Genomic DNA, 20,546 nt, shown 5'->3' with positions numbered 1-20,546 from the left:
GAATATTTCGAGAAATCGCTTTTGAACCGCTCCTGAAGCTCGTAGGTCTCTTCTTGAGGTGAGAAACGTTAGTGTGAGTAGACATACGATTAGAAGAAGACTGTCAGAAATAAACTTAAGGGCTTTTCGTCCAGCTCGCGCAACACAACTGCTCCCACAACACCGTAGGGCTAGACTTCATTTTGCGCGAGACTATGCTAAGTGGACTATTTCGGAGTGGAAGAGTATACTGTTCTCAGATGAGAGCAGAATAGCCCGAAAAGGTCTAAATGGACGTCAACGTGTCTATAGGCGTCAAAATGAAAGGTTTGCTGCATGCGCTATAACCGAAACAGTGGCTTACCGAGGAGGGTCAATAATGATTTGGGGAGGTATTTCTTACGAAGCCCGTAATGGTCTTGTTGTGTTCGGTAGAGGCAGTGTGAATGCCCAAGTATACGTGCAAGAAGTTCTCCAAGACCATGTCATACCTTTTGCGCCATTCATTGGTGATAACTATAGACTAATGCATGATAATGCACGTTGCCATACAGCAAGATCTACCCGTGAGTACCTTAATGAGGGCGTGATTCAAGTTCTACCATGGCCAGCACACAGTCCCGATTTTAACCCAATTGAGCATATCTGGGACAACCTTAAAAGACGGGTAAGAGCAAGAGTACCAGCCCCTGCATCCTTTGAAGAGCTGAAGGCAGCTCCCCCCAATCTGATATCCAGGATATCATGAATGGATTGCCAAACAGGCTTCAAGAAGTCCTAAGGGCTAGAGGCGGCAACACCCATTATTGATACCCAATTTTTTTTTCAATTAAACTTTGATTTACAAAATATTGTTAATTTGAATTTTCTTCGAATATTTTATTTATTGGATTTTTACTGTAACAAATGACTTTTTTTCAAAAAGATTATTTTTTCTCTTCCGCGGAGATAAAAATGGATAAAAAACATGTCTAGTTGTTAAAGCACCTAACTTTTGTATTATCCAACATAAGCGAATCAATCAAAAAACAAAATGTTGAGAAAGCATGAGGCTATAGTTACGATTTAATTTCAGTATTCTACAAATACTAGAATATTCCACAGGGTGATGCAAACTTCAAGAAAAAAACACAGTTTGATTCGTACACCCGGTATACAATGAAAATTTACATGTTTAGCAACAATATTATTATAAAGATATTTTCAAGGAATAAGGCTAACATATTAAAAAAATCACTTAAATCGGACAACAGATTTAGGAGATATAAGAAATCAAAAATTACCCATTTTTAAGGTGGCCGGTTAATTTTGGCCCAGAGTGTATTACAATAATAAATAATGCTCTAAAAATATTTACTTGCGAAATTTACTATAAAAAAAGATTAAAGGGCAATCCTTAACAATTTTTTTTCTCTTAAAATTGAAATTTTGTGTAGTCAGTTTTTATTATATTAAGTTTTAGACTAGTTTCTTCAAAATTATGTTTCCACTGTCTCAAAGCTTCTTCATTTGCTTGTGTTGTTCTGTCTGGCATAAATCCAAACTCCATACTACTTTTTGAGACATCTGGTTTAACTGCTGTACTTTATTTTTTAGTGCTGGATTTTCTGCCAAACTCTCGGAGGTTTAATTATATACTTTATATTCGACTTCCACTTCAAAAATAGTTTTTATTTTAGTATTTTGAGAACGATTTTCGAGGTGAAAATTGAAACGTCAATTACGAAGTAATTTTCAATCAAAATTGTGGATTTATTTCCATTAAATATAGATACATACTATAGAAATACCACAAGAAATTATTTCAGAACCATTTTTAGGTTAGATTAAGTTAGGTTAGGCGCATAAACATTATAATACCAGATAGACTGACTTCTGCAATGCGGTGGCGTTTCCCCAGTGCGCAATAATACGCAGTAATAAGCTCGCAATTAAGATACCAGGCAGGGAAGACTGGAATAAAGGTGTACCCATACAAGCTGCTGCTACCTGGTACACGGATGACTCAAAAACATCGGAGGGTATGGGAGCCGGCATAGTAGGGACAAATCAAGGGATACATTTCCCGGTAAGTCTATCTAAGTACGACAGAAAAAACTGACCCTGTATCTCTGTCCAATGGGCCGGGTGTATCGACCACGTGACCTTCTCATTGGTCAATTAGGTCACGTGGTCGATAAACCAGGCAAATTAGAAAGCGATGCAGGAACTGCTTTGCGTCAGTTTTCTCTGTCGCACTGGGGGAACGGTCTGGTATTCCAACAATCAGTCTATCTTGTATTATATGTCTATGGTTTCTATGGTTATGGGCTTAGTACACAGTACACGCAAGTCATAGATATATAAATTTGATATGATGGCCGTATAAAATAGTATATTAATTGTAAAGATACACGTTTAGACTGAACCGGATTATTAGAACTATTTTTGATAGTTATCGATCATTAAATACGTTCATCATTGTTTTCACGTGCTTTCATGCGTCTTGCGCTTTTTTACTTTTCATGCCTTTAGGCGAACACCAAAAACCACTGTCGGCCGATCGTGCACACGTTTTTTATTAGAAATAACCGCATGCGCTGATTATATTTTCAGGTGGCATCATCCCGGAATTAGACATATACGCCATACCGTCGTCTGACTCGGCGCCCGTTAAAGAAATCTATTTCATAGCCATCATCGACGTTCTAACCCACTACGGAGTTAAGAAGCAGGCCGCCAAAGCAGCCAAAACCGTGAAGTATGGATCGAACGTCGATGGAATTAGTACCTGTGATCCCGAACAGTATGCCAGGAGGTTTATTGATTTTATGTCGAAAGCCATTGAGTAAAAGCTATTGTAACGCAACGTTTCTGTTACTTTATAGATTGGCAGGATGAATTCGAAATCTTAATCACTTTACCCGCGCAAATTCCACATATTTTGCGGTTCTTCGATTAATTAAATGTTTGCAATGGACAAGCAAATTGCTAAACAATTTGGTCAGTATTTTATTCGTTAGTTTTTCTAAATCAAATTACTTAACGTAAATATTGTGATAAATTTTATTTTATTTTCAAAGATTTATAAAGAAAAAACTAAAATTAGTATTATTAGGTTTTTAAAACGACAAAAAAATGTTATTGGATATAAATTTAAGTCAAATTCAACGTTGCAATAGTTATATATTGCCAATATTTCTCTGATTTACAATATACTATTTTATTAGTAAAAAAACTTGTTCTTTATGAAAAATAATTTTGCAAATTTAAGGGAAGGAAAGTTATGAAAGCATAATAACAGCTGCATAATATTTCCAGCAAAAAATTTTCCTCTACAGAATAAATCGAGTGTCTACCATTTCACTTAAAAAGTCCCGGGCTCAACTATTAAAACGACATTTTTTTGGCAAAATTCCGAACATATTTGTCAACATAGTCTCTTTATAGACTCTTCAACACTTTTCTATCAATTCTGTACTCTTTTTCCTTACCTGTTCCAATGACTTACTTTGCCTAGATTCAAGTGCCCTTGTGACACGATTGGGCATTAGAAAGGTCCACTTTTTTACTTTCAGTCACTTTAATTATGCCCAGATACTGATCTCGGCTACTATTAAAAACAGTATAATATCTTCGCAGCTTAGAGTCCAATTGGTGTGATCATTTCCGTTAGAGCATGATCCACATTAGGAAACAAACAACTTTTGCCTCCTGCCGCCATGTGTATAATGAATCAGTGGGAAGGTTAAAAATAGAGTCAACTGTTGCCTCTTGCCATGTTACATTAAACCAAGTTCGAGTGGGAAAACTCAGAACTAATCTGTGAGGTCAGTTTTGCCATATTTTATAGCTAAATTCTACATCTGTGACATAGTAGATAGAGACAACATGTATGTGTATTGTTCTTTCAATTTACTAGAGTAAAAGTTAGCTGGCGATGACAAAATTGAGCTCAAAGCTTGACAATTGACGTTTGACGTCTATTGCTTTCTGTAAATGGATTTGTTAGTGGCAATCTCTATATTTTAACGAGGGACTTATTGAGTGATATGTTACATAAATATTGTCATTAAATGGTCTGAGTTGAACAAATTACTATGTAGGGCACATTTGTACATTCTTTGTAAAATATTCTACGGCTCATTCGATTAAAAAGACGCAAGATTAAGATTTCCAAAATTTATGTGTCAATCTAACAAAGTCGTGTTTTTGCCTTTACAGAGAGAGGTTATGAGTCTGAGAGTGTGTAAAATTTAACTGGCCATATCAGAGAATATTCTCGACTATTGTTTTCGGAAGAAATGATTGTTTTACTAACTTAAAATTATGTGCGAATAAAAATAATAAACAAAAAAAAAAAATGGTCAGTAATATTTGCCAACTTATCGGATGTGTTTGGTCACATAGTGTGGATTCTAGTCTGTTGGAGCTTCTGTTGGTGGATTTTCTAAACCAGATCTGGACATATTTAACTTTACCTATGTTAATTTATTTTAAAACTGTTTTCAAAATTAGTATTTTGAACAGAGCTTACTTGCACAGACATTTGAGACGTTCAATTTGATGTTTCATTCTGTGTTTTCATATTTAATCTATTAAAAGATGATTCTATAGAAGGTTCTTTTCTTCGAATTCGCGCTTTTTTATGTTATCATACAATTTACTAAAGGAAACAAGTACTGAAACACGTTGGTATATCTTTTTATTCAGAAAGTACTTGACTATTATTGTGTAACAAATGGCTAAGTTAAGTATGTCTTTTTCTAATTAGAAGAATAGTTTTTTATTATAACTTTTTAATACTACAAGCTAAAATTTAATATGCTTTAATTTAGTGCTAAGGTGAGTTTCAGCGTATTCCTTGAAACTCATATTATCGAAGATAATAAAATGTTTTCAAGAATCTTGCTTGTTTTCCTGATAAGTACTTTTAACGAAACAACCACCGAACGAGAGTAGTTCAAATAACCAAATTTTTATCTAGATGAGATACCTAGCGCATAGCGTTTGCGCAAGGATCCACGCAGATGATAATTAGACGTGTTGAGATTTGGTCGTCTTGAATTTCTCTCGGGCGCGGTTTAAATCGAAGAAAATATGTAAGACTTTGTTTTTCCTCATTTTTTATTTAGATTTAGAAGTGGACAGTTTTATTTTAAGTTATGGGGTCAATAGGTGACTGTAAATATTAAACAAGTGCTTACTTACCTCGTTCCGAATTATATTATTTTCGTATTTATACTTATGTTTCATTTATTTGCAGAAATTCATATACAACACTGTTTTTTCGACACAATTTTACATCGATAATCACACTCTTCAATCACTGACACATATTAATCGAGCTTCTATAAAATATGCAAATAAATGAATCAAACCGTTGGTTTTCTAGTTTCTTTTGAATCCAACTTAATGGTAATGTTTCAAGATATAGTGTTTAGATTGTTTCAGAGAACAGCTCAACATTTTTAGGAAAAACACAGATTTTTCTTGTTATAGTTGAGTCAGAAAAACTGCTACACAGTCTATTCAATGGTTGCCAGTATAGAATAACAATAAAACAAATATTGTTTCTTTATTGACATATTACCCATCTGCCACATGTCATCTGTCAGAAACATATTGAATAGTATTAACTGTCATCTGTGTCAATTTTAATTTCATCTGTCTGGGATCGGTGTACTTTTGAATTGTTTACTTTTCATCAAATACAAAAATAATTCAAAACATACAATCTAGATTATCAAATAGGTAAATACCAATTACAACTTGTGACAAAAGAACGCCCACTTGCAATAAAAAAGCAATTTAAACTTTAAACAATTTTAAGGTTATGTTTATTTAACGTATTATTTTAATTTTTGGCATTTTAGAACTGTCCAAATAATTGATTCCCACCTCTACCTCTAAAAGCTGTTCCGATAATTATCAGTTTTTACTTTCAGCAATAAGGATGTGGGCTATTTCGAAGAAAATGTATAAACCCTGTATAACTGACTAATCTACTACAAAATATATACTGTTATTTTTTTGATAAAACTATTACTTTAAAAATTATGTACGTCTTTTATATTATGTTATAAATGTCGCTCCAAAATGCAGATACTTGCCACGTTACTACTGTGATGTCACATGTTACCTATACTGGTAAACATTAAACACTTTGCTGATAATATTAAAGATATTTTTGTGAAGATTAATAAATTTTAATATTGTTTGTTTATTTTTACGTTGAAAGACATACAGAAGAAAGTAAATCAGAACTTACCGTTTGTTGCGAAGAAATTGGCCACCGCAAAACAATTCTTGGCAAATTAGAAATATTTGCGTTAATATATCCACTTTCTACAATGGGAAAAACTTCGTTTTATAAAGATTTTTGATCGTCGGTGGTCAAATTTCAAAATAATTTTGCAGAAATGAGTAGAATTAAATGGACAACGTATAACGCACCCACTCATATAAATTGTTTGTAAACAAGTGACGTCATGCAATTTGATTGGTTTCGTTTCACGTTAATTCAGACTAATTTAATCACATTCTAATTATTAAAAACAATTTGAATCCCTTAAAAATAAAGAAATACATTGTTTTTATTTTTTCTGTTATGAAAAGTACCATTTTAGCTTTACAATAACTAAAATGTTAGAATTATTTTAGAATAATATTGGTAGCAGTTATTAATGATATTAAACCTGTGATGTACAACGATATTTGTTTTGTTGTTTTGCTTTCGCTATAAGCTTAAGAATCTTGCTTGTTTAACGTTTGAGCTGATTCTTATTAACTTAAAGTAGCAGAAATATCACTGTAGTCTATTGAGCATTGAGATTTTTGAAGTAATTGTTTAACTTTATGGCGTTTTAATGACATATCTTGAAACATACATTTAATCTGATACACTCCTTACGACTTATAGTTGATGCATACGTAATTACTGTATAGTTTTTTGTCACATCATTTTTTAAACATTCTTAAATATACTTAAAATGAAGATATGCCTAAATAAATTAATGGATCGTCTCTAACAACATTTTCTAGTTGTCCGTTGCTCAATATCTTGTCAAATTCAAATAATAAAGTTAATAAATAATGATAAATGACAGGTGATGTCATTATGACGGTTTTCTGCATTGGACCATTTTTATTTGTAATTGTTTTAATGCGGTGTTTATAATTGAAATATATTTGTAAAGCGCGATTTAAAACAATATATAAAGTTGAGACCGTGGATCTTTATTGGTACCTAAAGCTTAGATAGGTGTAGATATAACATCGTTTGTTTCGAAAGCATCAAGGCTTGACCGCTGCTGCCAAAACACGATTTTATGTTTTTAAGTACAGTTCATTATTCAATACACTCTCCCTGAGCTTCAATAGACTTGTTCAAGGTTTCTTTTAATTAGTGAATTCCATTTATGAAGTGAATAACAAGAATACTGTCAAACAAACGGCTGCTCTTGACTCTTTGTTTCATGTAAAACATTGTCTACTTAATAATTTTCCTAGATTTGAGAACAGTTAAAAGTCAAATGGGCCTAAATCTGGTCAAGAGTGTTGGTGTTGCCACAATTTATACTTTAATTCACTGATTTCAGCGATGGTTCTTCTAGTTTTGTGGAAAGGTGAATTGTTTTATTGAAAAATGTTTTTTTCTTGTGTAAACCAAGTCTGCTCATGAATTTTTACGTCCAGCTGGTCTAAAAGGTTATAGTAGTAATCACAGTTTAGTTTTTTTACTAGTTTGGTGTTAATTCGAGAACAAAATTCTCAAGTGAGTAACAAGAGGAGTGTCAAGTGTTCTTACCTCTTTGTTCCATGTAAAACAGTGCCCACTTAAGAGTTTTCCAAGATTTGATAACAGTTAGAAATCATCTATCTATATAAGGATTTTTACAGTTGTCACCGCCTTCCTTCTTTCAGCCAACGTCTCCAGTCCTTTCTGTTCTGCCATTCTCCATCTCTAAGATCTCGTCTTTCCATGGCCTTGTCCACTTCATCTCCCCATGATCTTCGGGCTCTACCTCTTTTCCTCCTTCCTATTGGGCTCCAATCCGAAATCTTTGCTATCCATCTTGTATGATCTGTTCTTCTTACATGTCCATACCAAATTAAACGTTTTTCTTTGATGTAGCTGAGTATGTCTTGTTCTACTGCCATTCTTCGTTTTATCTCCTCATTTCTGATGCGATCCATTTCTGAAGTTAGAAATCAAATGGAGCTAAATTTGGCCAAGATGTGTGTTGCCACAATTAGCTCATTAATTCACTGATTTCCCGATGATTTTTCGAGTTTTATGGGAAAGGACGTTGTTTAATTGAAAAATGATTTTTTTCTTGTATAAACCAAGTCTTTCCACACTAATTTTTAAGTTTTCTTCTACTTTGGAGTTAATTCGCAAACAAAATCCTTAAGTGAATAACAAGAAGACTGTCAAATGACTGCTCGTACCTCTTTATGTTACGTTCGATGTAAAACAGTGCTTATGTAAGAATTTTCCGAGATTTGAGAACAACTAAAAGTCAAATGGAGCTAAATCTGGCCAATAGGCTGTGTTTTGCCACAATTAGTACTTTAATTCCTAATCGGTGTGTTGTTTTATTGAAAAATTCCCTTTTTGTTGTAAACCAAGTCTTTCCACCCGAATTTTTACGTTTTATACTTGTTTGGAGTTAATTCGCAAACAAAATCTCCAATTGAGTAACAAGAAGACTGTCAAGTGGCTGCTCTTACCTATTTGTTCGATGTAAAACAGTACCTACTTACGAATATTCCAAGATTTGAGAACAGCTAGAAGTCAAATGGAGCTAAACTACCCAAGAGAGTGTGTGGTACCACAATTAGTGTTTCAATTCAATGATTTTCGCCATATGGTTTTAAGTTTTATGGGAGGGTGCGTTATTTTATTGAAAAATCATATTTTTCTTGTATAAACTAAGTGTTTTTTCACGAATTTTTACATCTAGCTGATTCCAAACAATATAATAATAATCACAGTTCAGTTTTTTTACTATTTTGGACTTAATTGGCGAACAAAATTTATTTTACAGCTCAAAAAACCTATCGCTAACACGTTCTTGTCCGATTTTTGAATTCTAACTCGTTTTGGAGTTGAAGCACTGCGTTAATACCATTTCCGAGACTCTTGTTTTTGTTTAGGAGCATTATGCCAAACTCGTCTTATCTAGAATGATGAAGCAGTGCTTAAATTCCTTTTAATTCTTTTTAAAATGTGTTTTTGTGCGATTTGATGTGGTTTTGTGGTGGCGAATTGAACCCATTGGGTACAAAGGGTTTAGCTCATTATTGCTTCTACGAAATCTACCTCAGTTAATCAATATGTGGATCGTCTGTCAAACTTGTACGGCCACTTATAAATTCGACTAAACGCATTTGAACGATTCTAATTGTTTTGAAAAGTTCTTATACACTTTTAACAATCTTTTATAAATTTGTTTTGATGCTACAACTTAAATGAACTGAACTTTTTCTTGTTTATTCTATTTTTTTTAAAGGATTTTCCTCCAGCTCCTTGTTATATCTATATCGTGCTCTAGTATTTTGTTATTTTCGTCTATGGTAGATCTCATAAGTTTTGTGCTCTCTTTTTGCTCTATGTTTGTCTTTGTATTACTTCCTTTTACTCTATGTGGTGTCAAATTCATCCTATAGATTTTGATAAGGTTCTAAATTAGTTTTTGTTCCACATTTAGTTTTGATCCACTTCGTGGTGATGAGGTTACGGCTCACTAAATGCTCATTCATTGATCCCTACCAGAAGAAGAAGTTAAGATGCTTGATCATACGTCAACATTGCTTAAAAAAACTACCAATAAATTCATAAAAAACCGTCATAATGGTTTTACCAAGACGTTTGGTGTTGTGAAAAACCACAATAATAATGATTGATTAATAGCTAACAAGTTGATGCCAGTAGTGTTAACACTAATACTGCAACTACTTGTGTTATAAAGTGTATTCAACTAGCAATATTACGTTAATACAGATCTCAATAATATACTTTGTTCATTATATTTGCAATATGAATTAATACAATACTTTTCTTTATTAAATTCATTTTTTCTTGAACAATTACTTGAGTAACTTGTTCTTTTAGGTCACCATTTACTTGGTAATTTTTCTGAATAGATAAAATTATGGAATTGCTGTCGAAGAATATCTAAAAACATGTTTCTCTTAAATTTAAAATTAAAAGTGAAACTGGAACAAACCATGAAGTGGAGATATCCAGGAGTGGCTAGTATACCTGTTGAATACAAAGCACGTGGTGTTCGTGTGTATTAAGGTATAAAAAATGCTTATTAAAAGCTTAAAATTTTTATTTTAAAGAAGATCTTTTCGGAATTGAATCATTCCATCATCAGTTTAATAAAAAGTTGTTAAAAACATTGTATGGCCACATAAAAACATTGGAAGGCCATCCGTATTAAAAAACAATCCTCATGGTATTTATAAAGGTAAATGCAATAGACTGTTAACTTGTTGATTAATAAAAACTGAAAAAGGGGGACTCTTACATTACCCCCTGTAGCTGGTTAGGTTTTATCGACTTACATTACATCTGATCTGTGCTGGAGTCTTGGGCTACCTGTTTCTCTTAATTTCATACATAATTGAGTGTCTTCTAGTATGTAGAGAGAAATATGTACCTTCTTCCAATATACATACTAGTATACATAAAGAAAACACTTCAAGTGAGAATTTTTTTAAAAAGTCATCGGACAACGCTACTACATTATTAAATTTGTCAATAACGTGTCTGCGTTCTAATACCGTCATACCGGGACCGATTTCTATAGTATATATGACTTCTTCTGGTAAATAGAGAGAAATTATTCTATAATATTTTTTTATTTTCATTTACTTGATTACCTTGAATTGATATCAACATTTTTTCGTAAGCAAAATTTCAGAAATCAGAATTTAAAGGAGCACTTTCTTAAAACATAATAAATAATTTAGTATCAGTTTTTATCTTGTTCTAAATCAATCTCGGCAATGCAATGCCCGGTAAAATTGTAGCACTCAACACACAATAATTTCATTACCGAACCGTCAGTAAAATAAATTCTAATTGGGGTAGGTTCGGCAATTTATATTTAAATGCCGTTGGTTGGGAGTTAGGCGTTTTCACTGAATGATATTTCTTATTTGGCATGTTATTTTCTTAATAGTCTTTCCTTATAAGCGTAAATTCATTTTGCAGTGTTTCCATATGCTTCAGAACTTTTGGGAAATAGTTAAAATAAACTAAACACGGGACAAATGAGATTTAACTTTGAATGACATTGTGCCTTGAGTTTTACTATAGTACTGACAAATAACGCTCATGTACTTATCACAAAGTTATGTAAAAAGGCTTCAAATTGTCTTAGATTCTCTCATTTTCTTTAAATTTGTGTTTGAAAGCACATTATAAACATGTAAGATCATGTATACAGGGTTGAAACTACGAGAAATCGATAAATAACATAGAGAAAATGATGTTTGACTTTGAATGACTTTGTGCCTTGAGTTTAATTATAGTCTTGATAAATAGCACTCATATATTTGTCACAAAGTTATCTAAGAAAGGTTAAAGCTGTTTTAGATTATCTCAGTTCCTTTAAATTTCTATTTGAAAGAAAGTACAACAATATAAAGAAGTAAGGTTATGTATACAGAGTTTTTAACTACAAGAGATCAATAAACAACACAAAACAAATGGTAATGACTTTGAATGACCTTTGGGCTTGTGTTTTACTACATTCCTGACAAATAGTACTCATGTATTTGTCACAAAGTTATCTAAAAAGGTTTCGAGCTGTTTTAGATTTCATTATTTTCTTTAAATTTTTGTTTTAAAGATAGCCTAATAGTGTCAATAAGTCAGGATATATATACAGGGTTGGAACTCCCAGAAATCAATAAACAACACATGACAAATAAAGTTTGACTTTAAATGTCCTTTGTAACCAAGGTTTCTAAAAGAGCTTAAAACTTAAAAAATGGTTTTATATTATCTTTTTTCTATGTTTTGTATTTTAAAGAAGGCACAACGTTGTAAATAAGGTTATTTAGGCAAGATTTGGACTTCGACAAATGAATATAACGCAGACTAATAGAATATATTACTACAAGCTTATTATATTCCTACCCTACGCTTTGAGGTTACCATTAAGCTTCTTAATGAGTTTAGTCCATTGCTCAATAAGATACGAGTATTTTTGGCATTTAAACGATAGTCCTCTAGTCGATTACAGTCCTCTCCCTCTATAACGATATTAAAGGGACCGGGAATTTTCATCGTTATAAGGAGAGATCGTTATACAGAGAGAGACAAAATTCGGTACTGTAATATTAATAATACTGTACTAAATAACCTATTTTAATTTAAAAAAATTATCAAAACGAATATAAATGAATTAACATTGTATCCCACATAGATTTATTAACGAATAATATAAGCAATACAGTATAAAAAATGACTGTACAATTAAAACATGTGTACTGTACAATAAAAAAATAATATGCTACTGTAAAATATATTTAGCCTGCATTACTAAAAAAATCTGTCACCTTAGTCTGTCTTCTTTTCCCTTTCCACAGAACTGACTTGACCTTATCCTGAAGACGCATCGAATCTTCCACAGCACTCATATCGTCTTCCTGGTGGATGAAGAATCGATGCAGTACTTTTGCCGCATCCAATACCTGCTGAGGGGTCGGTGCTGGTTCTGGCTCTGCTTCCACTTCCGAGTCACTGTTTTCTTCTTCTTCTACACGAACTGCTTGCAGGATGTCCTCGTCTGAAAGTCCAGATGTTGTAGCTACATTTTCATCAACTTCTTCAAAATCTGTTAGCTCTTCCGGTCCGTAGCTGATAGTAAGTTCAAACTGTCTGGCCCAAACATCTAATGGCAGGTCATCTTCATCATCAGTCAATATTTGATCTTCCAACCATCCTGCGTGCTTGAAGGAATGTTTTATTGTATTGCTCGTCACCTCGTCCCAGGATTTACTAATCATTAGGATGGCGTCAAGAATGTTTAGTTTAAGATCGCCATTATTCTCAACCAATTCCATCAAAAGTCTTCTCCTGTAATGGCTTTTCAAACTCTTGATGACACTTTGGTCCATGGGCTGAAGGACACTCGTTGTGTTTGCTGGCAGAAAACAGAGTTCGATGTTTTGAAGGTTGCGCAATACAGGATGAGCAGGACAATTGTCTACAAGCAATAGAATTTTTTTCCCTTTAAGCTCGATATCCCACTTTCTTATCGCTTCTTCAAAAATATCCGAGGTCATCCACACACTCTTGTTTGCTTTATAGGTCACCGGTTGATTTTTTATGTTTTTAAAGCAACGCGGGTTTTTCGCCTTACCTATCACTAACAATTTTCGTTTCACCGAACCTGTCATGTTAGCGGCCACTAAAACTGTAATGCGTTCCTTGGAGAGCTTTCCACCAACGCACTTTTCCAATTTAAATTTTAAAGCTCTGTTTGGTGTCATTTTAAAAAACAATCCACTCTCATCCTCATTGAAAATGTTGTCTGACGCATATTGTGCCTTCAGTCCAGGCCACACGTTTTCTAGCCAATCATCCGTTACGTTTTTGTTAACATCGCGAGCCTCTCCGCTGATTTGCCAGTAGTTGATCTTGTGTCGCAGCTTCCAATTCAAGTTCAGTTGCAAAAAACTCAGCTTTTGTCCTGACCACAGGCCCAGAAAGTGGAATATGGTTCATACGCTGCTGCTGGAACTACTGAAGCATAGCGCGATCTAAATCTTCGTGCTGAGGTTTCCGCAACTTCTTCATTCTACCACCGCCCTCCATCTCCGCTTTAAGCCACTTTTTTCTGTCCTTCCATATCGTAGCCATAGTTGACTGAGACAGCCCCGTCCGGCGAACGACATCCGATTGCTTTTCATCTTTCTCTATTGCTCGAGTTATCGATAACTTTTCCTCCACCGAGAGCACTTTACGCTTTTTCGAAAACATGTTGACTGTTGACACACTAAGACACAACTCAAACTGGAAATGAAAAGTCGTCAATAGATGACAACATTTGTGTGATAACAGTTAGGTACGCCGCCCAAACAATAAACGTGAGTCACTTAATTCTCTGATTAAGAAAGACTAGAATGGGTGGCCGCATTCCTTAAGCTCAAAACAAAACAACCGCTGGACAATCACCTTGCCACTCGTGACTCAGGTAGTCTGAACTTTAAACACAATAACACATTTGTCATCAACTATTGAACGCTTAAAAGTGATCGCTATAAAGAGAGAACGATATCGGTATAGAGAAAGAATTAATACATTGTTGACGAACCAACCAACGTTTACTATTTTCATCGTTATAGAGGAATTATCGTTATATAGGGAGTCGTTATAGAGAGACTACTGTAGCTTAAATTTGCGAAATATTCTTTCCTTATTAATTTTAATCTCATTTACCACCAAATGACAGAAAAACAATATTTGACAGCTTATATAAACTTTTGTATTTAATAAGTTTTTTGAAAACGATTTCTGCATTGTAAGTCGAAATTCTTCCACTTCCCAAGGTGTATATCATTGTATGGAAGTTACTAAATTCCCAACCCACAAGATTTTCATTGCACAACTTACTTTAATGAGATTTTTATCCCTGGATCGTCGTATATAAATGTTTATAAAATAAATAAAAAGGTTTTTTACCAACACCAAACGCGTCATTTTAAAATGTTTGTATATGTTAAATCATTGTTCGTATATGCCACAAATAAAATATTTAGGAGGTAAACAAGTAATTTCTCAAAGTAAGTACAGGGAGAACATAAAGTGATTTTAAGATTTTAGAGCAATTCAAGTTTTACCAAAATTCTGATAAATGGATGTTGCTAACGCGTATAATGTTAAATGAAATAAAAAAAAGTAAAAACTTCCATTATCGTATAATTAATTTGTAGTTTATGAGTATGACGTAGAAATATTAAATATTTGTGAATTGTGGAATGAACCTGATCTATTAGTCACTGTAAAATTTTAAAATAATTAAATGTACATGTTAGTCTTATAATTCGGCACGTATTTGTACGTCCTGCAAGAAAATGAGTTCGTTCTAAAGTTGTAGTTATCTATTTTGTATAATTTTTTTGCATTTTCCGATCTGTCGTCAATTATGGTAGATTTTGTAGTTTCTCATTACGCTTCCTCAGTTTTGGTATATTCAATTAAATATTTACAAGAATTGTCGTGGAAAGAAACAAAAATTACTTAATACCTATTTATCTTTTAATATTTGGAAAAATTTGGATCATAAGATAAATCAAGCACTAATTCATCCTAATATCATGAGTTTTCGTCATTGCGATCGTAAACAACAAATGAGATCCCCATAGAGAGTGGGGCTGAAATTCAGACAGCTATCTATTTGATAACTCATGTGAAGTAACACTAAAGGTTGCCAAATAAGCCAAGTGGCCGTAGTTTCACCGGTTTACCAGAGACGACTTCCGAAAAAAAAACTAAAGATACAACTTTAATATATTCAACTTTTCTTTCATTTAATACCTTATACGTCACGATCCGATCATTAACATCGATGACATGCGTGCTATTTTGACATGGCGCCATCTGTGTATTATATCTGTCATAATATTTAGCATTCCAAGCAAAGCGCCGCTCGTGCTTGGGCTATGAACTATAAATATTGGGCGGCAAATTCAATTTTTTTTGTTTTAACAAACTTTCTTCTTGTATTTTATTGTGCAGTGACGTCGCATACTAAAAATCATTGATTTAAATATTTATTCATAAATCTCATGCCGTTCATACAAATACGGAGTCGGAAATATGCCGAAAATATCAGTTTTTGTAGATTTTATACCTACTTTGGAGTTTTGGTTGGTAATGCCGACTTGTCTAAACTCTGAGTTGTAAAAATTTAAAATGTATATAGAATATGATTTGATTTTTAAAATGTATATAAATTGTGATGCATTTCGTGAATACTAGTTTCTTTTTATTTTTAAAAATACACATGTTTTATCGCATTATATCTCGTTTATATCTTGTTACTTGTGGAAAAGTTATCAAATATATAATTTTTTTTACTTTTAATTTTTTGTTTTTAATAAGTTCCTGAAGTAGGGTAAATTAAGTGATATATATAATTACTGTATGGATTGTACAATCAGTTTTAAATTATTTTTGTAATAGATAACAAAATGCAAATTTGTAAGTCGGTCAGATAGCCAAGCGGATCAGGCGCCTGACTCTCATTCGCTTCACTGTCGAATGGTTAAGTGGATGTGCGTTCAAGCCCTGGCTCGGTGTACAGAAAAATAAAAAAGGCTAACGCAGCAGTTTAAAATTCTAAAACGAATCTGCGGCTTAGACTAGAATATGCTGGTGTCTGGTCATATGGTGGAGCAGTATGAGCTGTGACTTGTCCGAACCATAGGAACCTTTTCCTGGCTCAAATTTTAACAAGTATATCCAGTTTCGGAGGCTCTCATGACGGTTCAGATGAACAAGAACATTCTTGCAAGAGGTGGATTTTAAAAGAGACCTCGATGGGATAGATTCTGAAGAAGAAGAGGAGGAGAAGTCAATTCCATATGACGATCAATCTGTTCTCGTAATGTGGAAACAACCATACATGAAGTTCGAACCAAAACATATCCCAAATCAAAGATCATCCCAAAAATAGATCACTTTTGGCACCATTATAAGACTGTTGATCATATTCTTTTTCTGAAAAGTTTCAATATTTGTGGAATGTATTCACTCCTGAAAAGGATAACTATTATTCGGCTTCAAATCCAAATAAAGTCCACAAGTGACTATCATTATTAAGCGGATTAGTTAATTGGCTTAGCATTGTCCAACTAAAATGGGGATTTGGCGGTTACCAGTCGAAATTAAGCATATTGGCTGTGAAATTTTGTAGAGCACCGGTCGAAATTAAAAATAATGTTTGCGGCGAAACCTTGCAAAGCTGAAACTGACAGATGAAAAAACAAGCAATACAAAAATAAAAAGAGTCATTTTAGCTAATTATAACATACTTTACCCAATTAAAAAGGGATTTTTTAACGTACAGAAATGGTGTTACATCTTCGGCAACAGACGGAAAAATGACTCCCATTTCAAAAATTACGTACGTTTATATTGGCAAAAAAACTATCTAGTTGAATTAACACTTTTGGGCACTACGTTCAACAAAAGTTGAATTCCAAACCGGAGTGATAGAAAGATTTCTAAACTGAAGATGTCAGTTAAACTTTTCATTCCACTGACACGTGACTCTTTTATAATATTCAATTATACCATTACGCTACTGGAACCGCCTAAAGAAAGGCGGGATTGTTTGCGCGAGCATTGTGCCCGTACTTATAAGGTCTGTATGAGTTAACCTTCTGATTTATTTCTTATTCTGTGACACCATATTAGTTTCTAAAAAATTAAAGTAGGCATGGGATTGTTTAAAAAGAACAAAGAAAAGAGCTTTTTAAGCATAATAGAATTATTTTGGTATGAATTCTAATAATTCATTGTAGAAAAGACAGTATGAAATAAAATGTTTAAGGTTACACGTATCATCCCTAAATATCAGCTCCTTTTTGTGCCATTACAATACGTTTACGAAAGCAAGCAGCGGCGGATAACCCCCTCTCAAAACCAAGAGATTGAATCTTTTTTTTTTTATTATAAATAAAGATTTTCAAATGGATAACTATACATTTTTGTAAATTACAATATATGAATTATATAAATATATTTTATTAGTATGAGACCTTTCCCGGTGGGCCGGTATAGTAGATGGCCGATATAGAGGCGGCCGGTCGGCCCTCCCTCTTAACAATGCTGGATCGGCTGCTGCAAGCAAGGTATTACCAAATCTACTTCATGGACAATAAAAAAAATTATACAGTTATTAAAATGAATTATGTATATTAAAAAACTTAATTTATCCTACTACCTTAATAACTATAGGTACTAATATCGATATCGACTAAAATTATTAAAATCTGTTACATAAAAAAGCTTGTAAACATAGTATTTAATAATACCACTGCTATGTATGAACAAGTCTTTTGAAATTTCCCAAGCTCAGCACAATTGTAATCTTGAAGCCATATTTATTAACAGTTCTGTGATCATATGCAAAAGTCAGTTTTTTGTACTTTTTATAAACGTTTTCTACTACTTCATGCATTGAAAATTCTTTTGGACAAGTATATGATGTATACGTTTCTCGGAATTTGCTAAAGTCTGTATTCTTGCAGGTTATTACTTGCAAAATGTGAGTAAATGTTTAGACCGTTTTCTAAGTCAAGTGGAATTCATTATTTTTAGATCTGAGGGTCTTCTAAAATAATGGTCAATTAGGTATATAGGAAAATAAAATAAAATAGTAAATAAACTATAGGTAAATTAAAATTTAAATAAAAAAAAAACATATAAAATTTTTTTCCTTCAATAGTTTTCAAAATTTTCATTTAATAGCTCTAGTGGTTAAAAGGTAAGTAGGAAATGAGTCGACTATGAATGATCTATACATGCAACAACTATAATGACATAAAAATCCGAACAGCCAGCAAAAGTTCATCAATTTCGATGAGGTTCATACAGTAAAAAACTGCATTTTCAACGTAAAATATCCAAAACCAATTAAATGATTAGTAATGAATGGAATCGGAGTTTATTTCCATTAAATATACAAGCCCCAACAACTATATATTGGGACAAACTAAAATACGTGCAAAATTCAGATAGTTGACAGTTTATTTTATTAGTATTACTATGCAAAATTACTAATAATATAAGTTCAGTCATCAACACAACACAAAATATACTTACTCTAACAGAAATAATTGATAATAAAGAATGTTTATTTTAATGGCAACTAAATATTGTGACATACAACAAATCTTTATTTTTAAAACGGAGTTGCATCGCTCTTAGGCTTTGTGGTCGCTCGAATTCAGTAGGGCATTTACTCTACTAAGGATATACACTATTCAGAGATAAATTCATTGCAAATCTGCTCTATTTTGGCTTTAAGTTAATGTAATGTTAATGTAAGTGTAATATCCGTTAGGGGTTATTAGTTAGGATCTGTTTCATTTTGTGATAGACTCTTTCAGTGACATTTGGATCAGGACTGTTAAGTCCTGACCTAAATGTTACGTCCGTGTCAGACGGTCAAATAGTTGATCAAACTAGTTTGACCAAACCAAAAAATTGACAGCACATGACGTCACAGCCTGAGTTTAATCAAATGCTCTAAAAATAGAGGTTCTTCTATTTTTCAAGGTCAGTTTCATCAAACTTTAATTTCTATTGGTCGAAAAATATTAAAGACAAATGACAATCAACAGTTTTATTTAAAAAATTACTTTATAAAAGATATATTAATATAAAAACCTTAGTGGGCTACATCACAGGACGTTTTTGGAATGATCATTCCATCATCGTCAGTGCTATCTGCATTTATATGTTTCAAGCCACTAAATATATGGGTAAAAATTATTTAAATGTAGTTAGATTAACTTTGAATTCATCATCATCATCACTCAGCAATTTGCATCCACTGCTGGACATAGGTCTCCCTGATTTTTGTCGGCCCTGACGTGCCTGGCCCAGTTCCATCTCAGTGTGGCAATTCGGAAAATTACATCGGTAACTCCTGTTTCATCATCAAGTCTTCATTTCTAACTCGGTTACGAAGAGATATATCTTCGAAAGGTCATTAACCTTTCCATTTTCCTCTGAGCTATTTGCAGCGTTTTAGTAGCTGTAGCTGTCAATGTAAAAGTTTCGTCACCATAGGTCATCACAGGCAACACACATTGGTTAAATGTTTTACGTTTCAAAGAAAGAAACTTTATTATCTGCCTTGTCCCCGTTCTTAGTTTTTTTCTCAATACTTTCATACTTTTATTGTTCTCAATGGTATGTTCGATTTGTTCTTAGTTGTATTTTTGAGTGTCTTTGGATATTTCTTTATTTAATTTTTATAGTTCTTGGGCTTTAGTTTCCGTCTCGCTTCTCATTTCTCTTCTTTTCCGCATTAGTTGCCTGGTATTTTGGCTAATCTTCTAAGTTATAAACGGAATTGGTCACATTGTAACGTAGAACTCCACTGGGGTTACTAGTCCTTAGACGAAGTGTCTGTTAGGACTTATTGATAGTCCTTTATTATTTAGAAGTAGAGCCGTAGAGCAGGTCATAGAAGTAGAGCCATATTATTAAGGATTCGACACTGGTTTTCTGTTGTGACGTTGGTAGTTGATGTGTGTTGATGGTACGTCTAGTTTTTACATCTCTTAATCTTATTCCACATTTCTTCTATTGTTTCCTCTATCTATTCTAAGGGTTCTCTATTCAATTCTTCTCGCAATCGTTTTGGTTGAATTTTTCAGGTTGTCCAGGATGTTTGGATACTATTTTTAGAATGATGCCATCGCAAAAAAGAACTCAAGAGAAATGTGGTGACAAAATTCAATGGGACCTGGGAAGAACAACAGAAAGTGTTTCAATGACGTCTACGATTGTCATCCACTCTGTATATAATACAAATATCTGT

The 20,546-nt window shown here is 33.2% G+C and overlaps 1 protein-coding gene across 2 annotated transcripts in view; it reads left to right on the top strand.

Annotated features, from left to right (window-relative positions):
• PIP4K (phosphatidylinositol 5-phosphate 4-kinase) overlaps positions 1-16,072 on the top strand; it is a 91,641-nt gene extending 75,569 nt beyond the window's left edge. For both annotated transcript variants that reach the window (XM_072525136.1, XM_072525135.1), the window contains exon 8: positions 2,575-16,072. In XM_072525136.1, coding sequence (XP_072381237.1) covers positions 2,575-2,810 — 236 coding nt within the window. In that variant the 3' untranslated portion in view covers positions 2,811-16,072. The remainder of the gene's footprint in view (positions 1-2,574) is intronic.
• Positions 16,073-20,546: the final 4,474 nt, after the last annotated feature.

The sequence above is a fragment of the Diabrotica undecimpunctata genome, chromosome 3, assembly GCF_040954645.1.
Source record: "Diabrotica undecimpunctata isolate CICGRU chromosome 3, icDiaUnde3, whole genome shotgun sequence".
NCBI lineage: Eukaryota > Metazoa > Arthropoda > Insecta > Coleoptera > Chrysomelidae > Diabrotica > Diabrotica undecimpunctata.
Note: the sequence above shows the minus strand (reverse complement) of the source record. Positions and strands in the feature narration are given on the sequence as shown.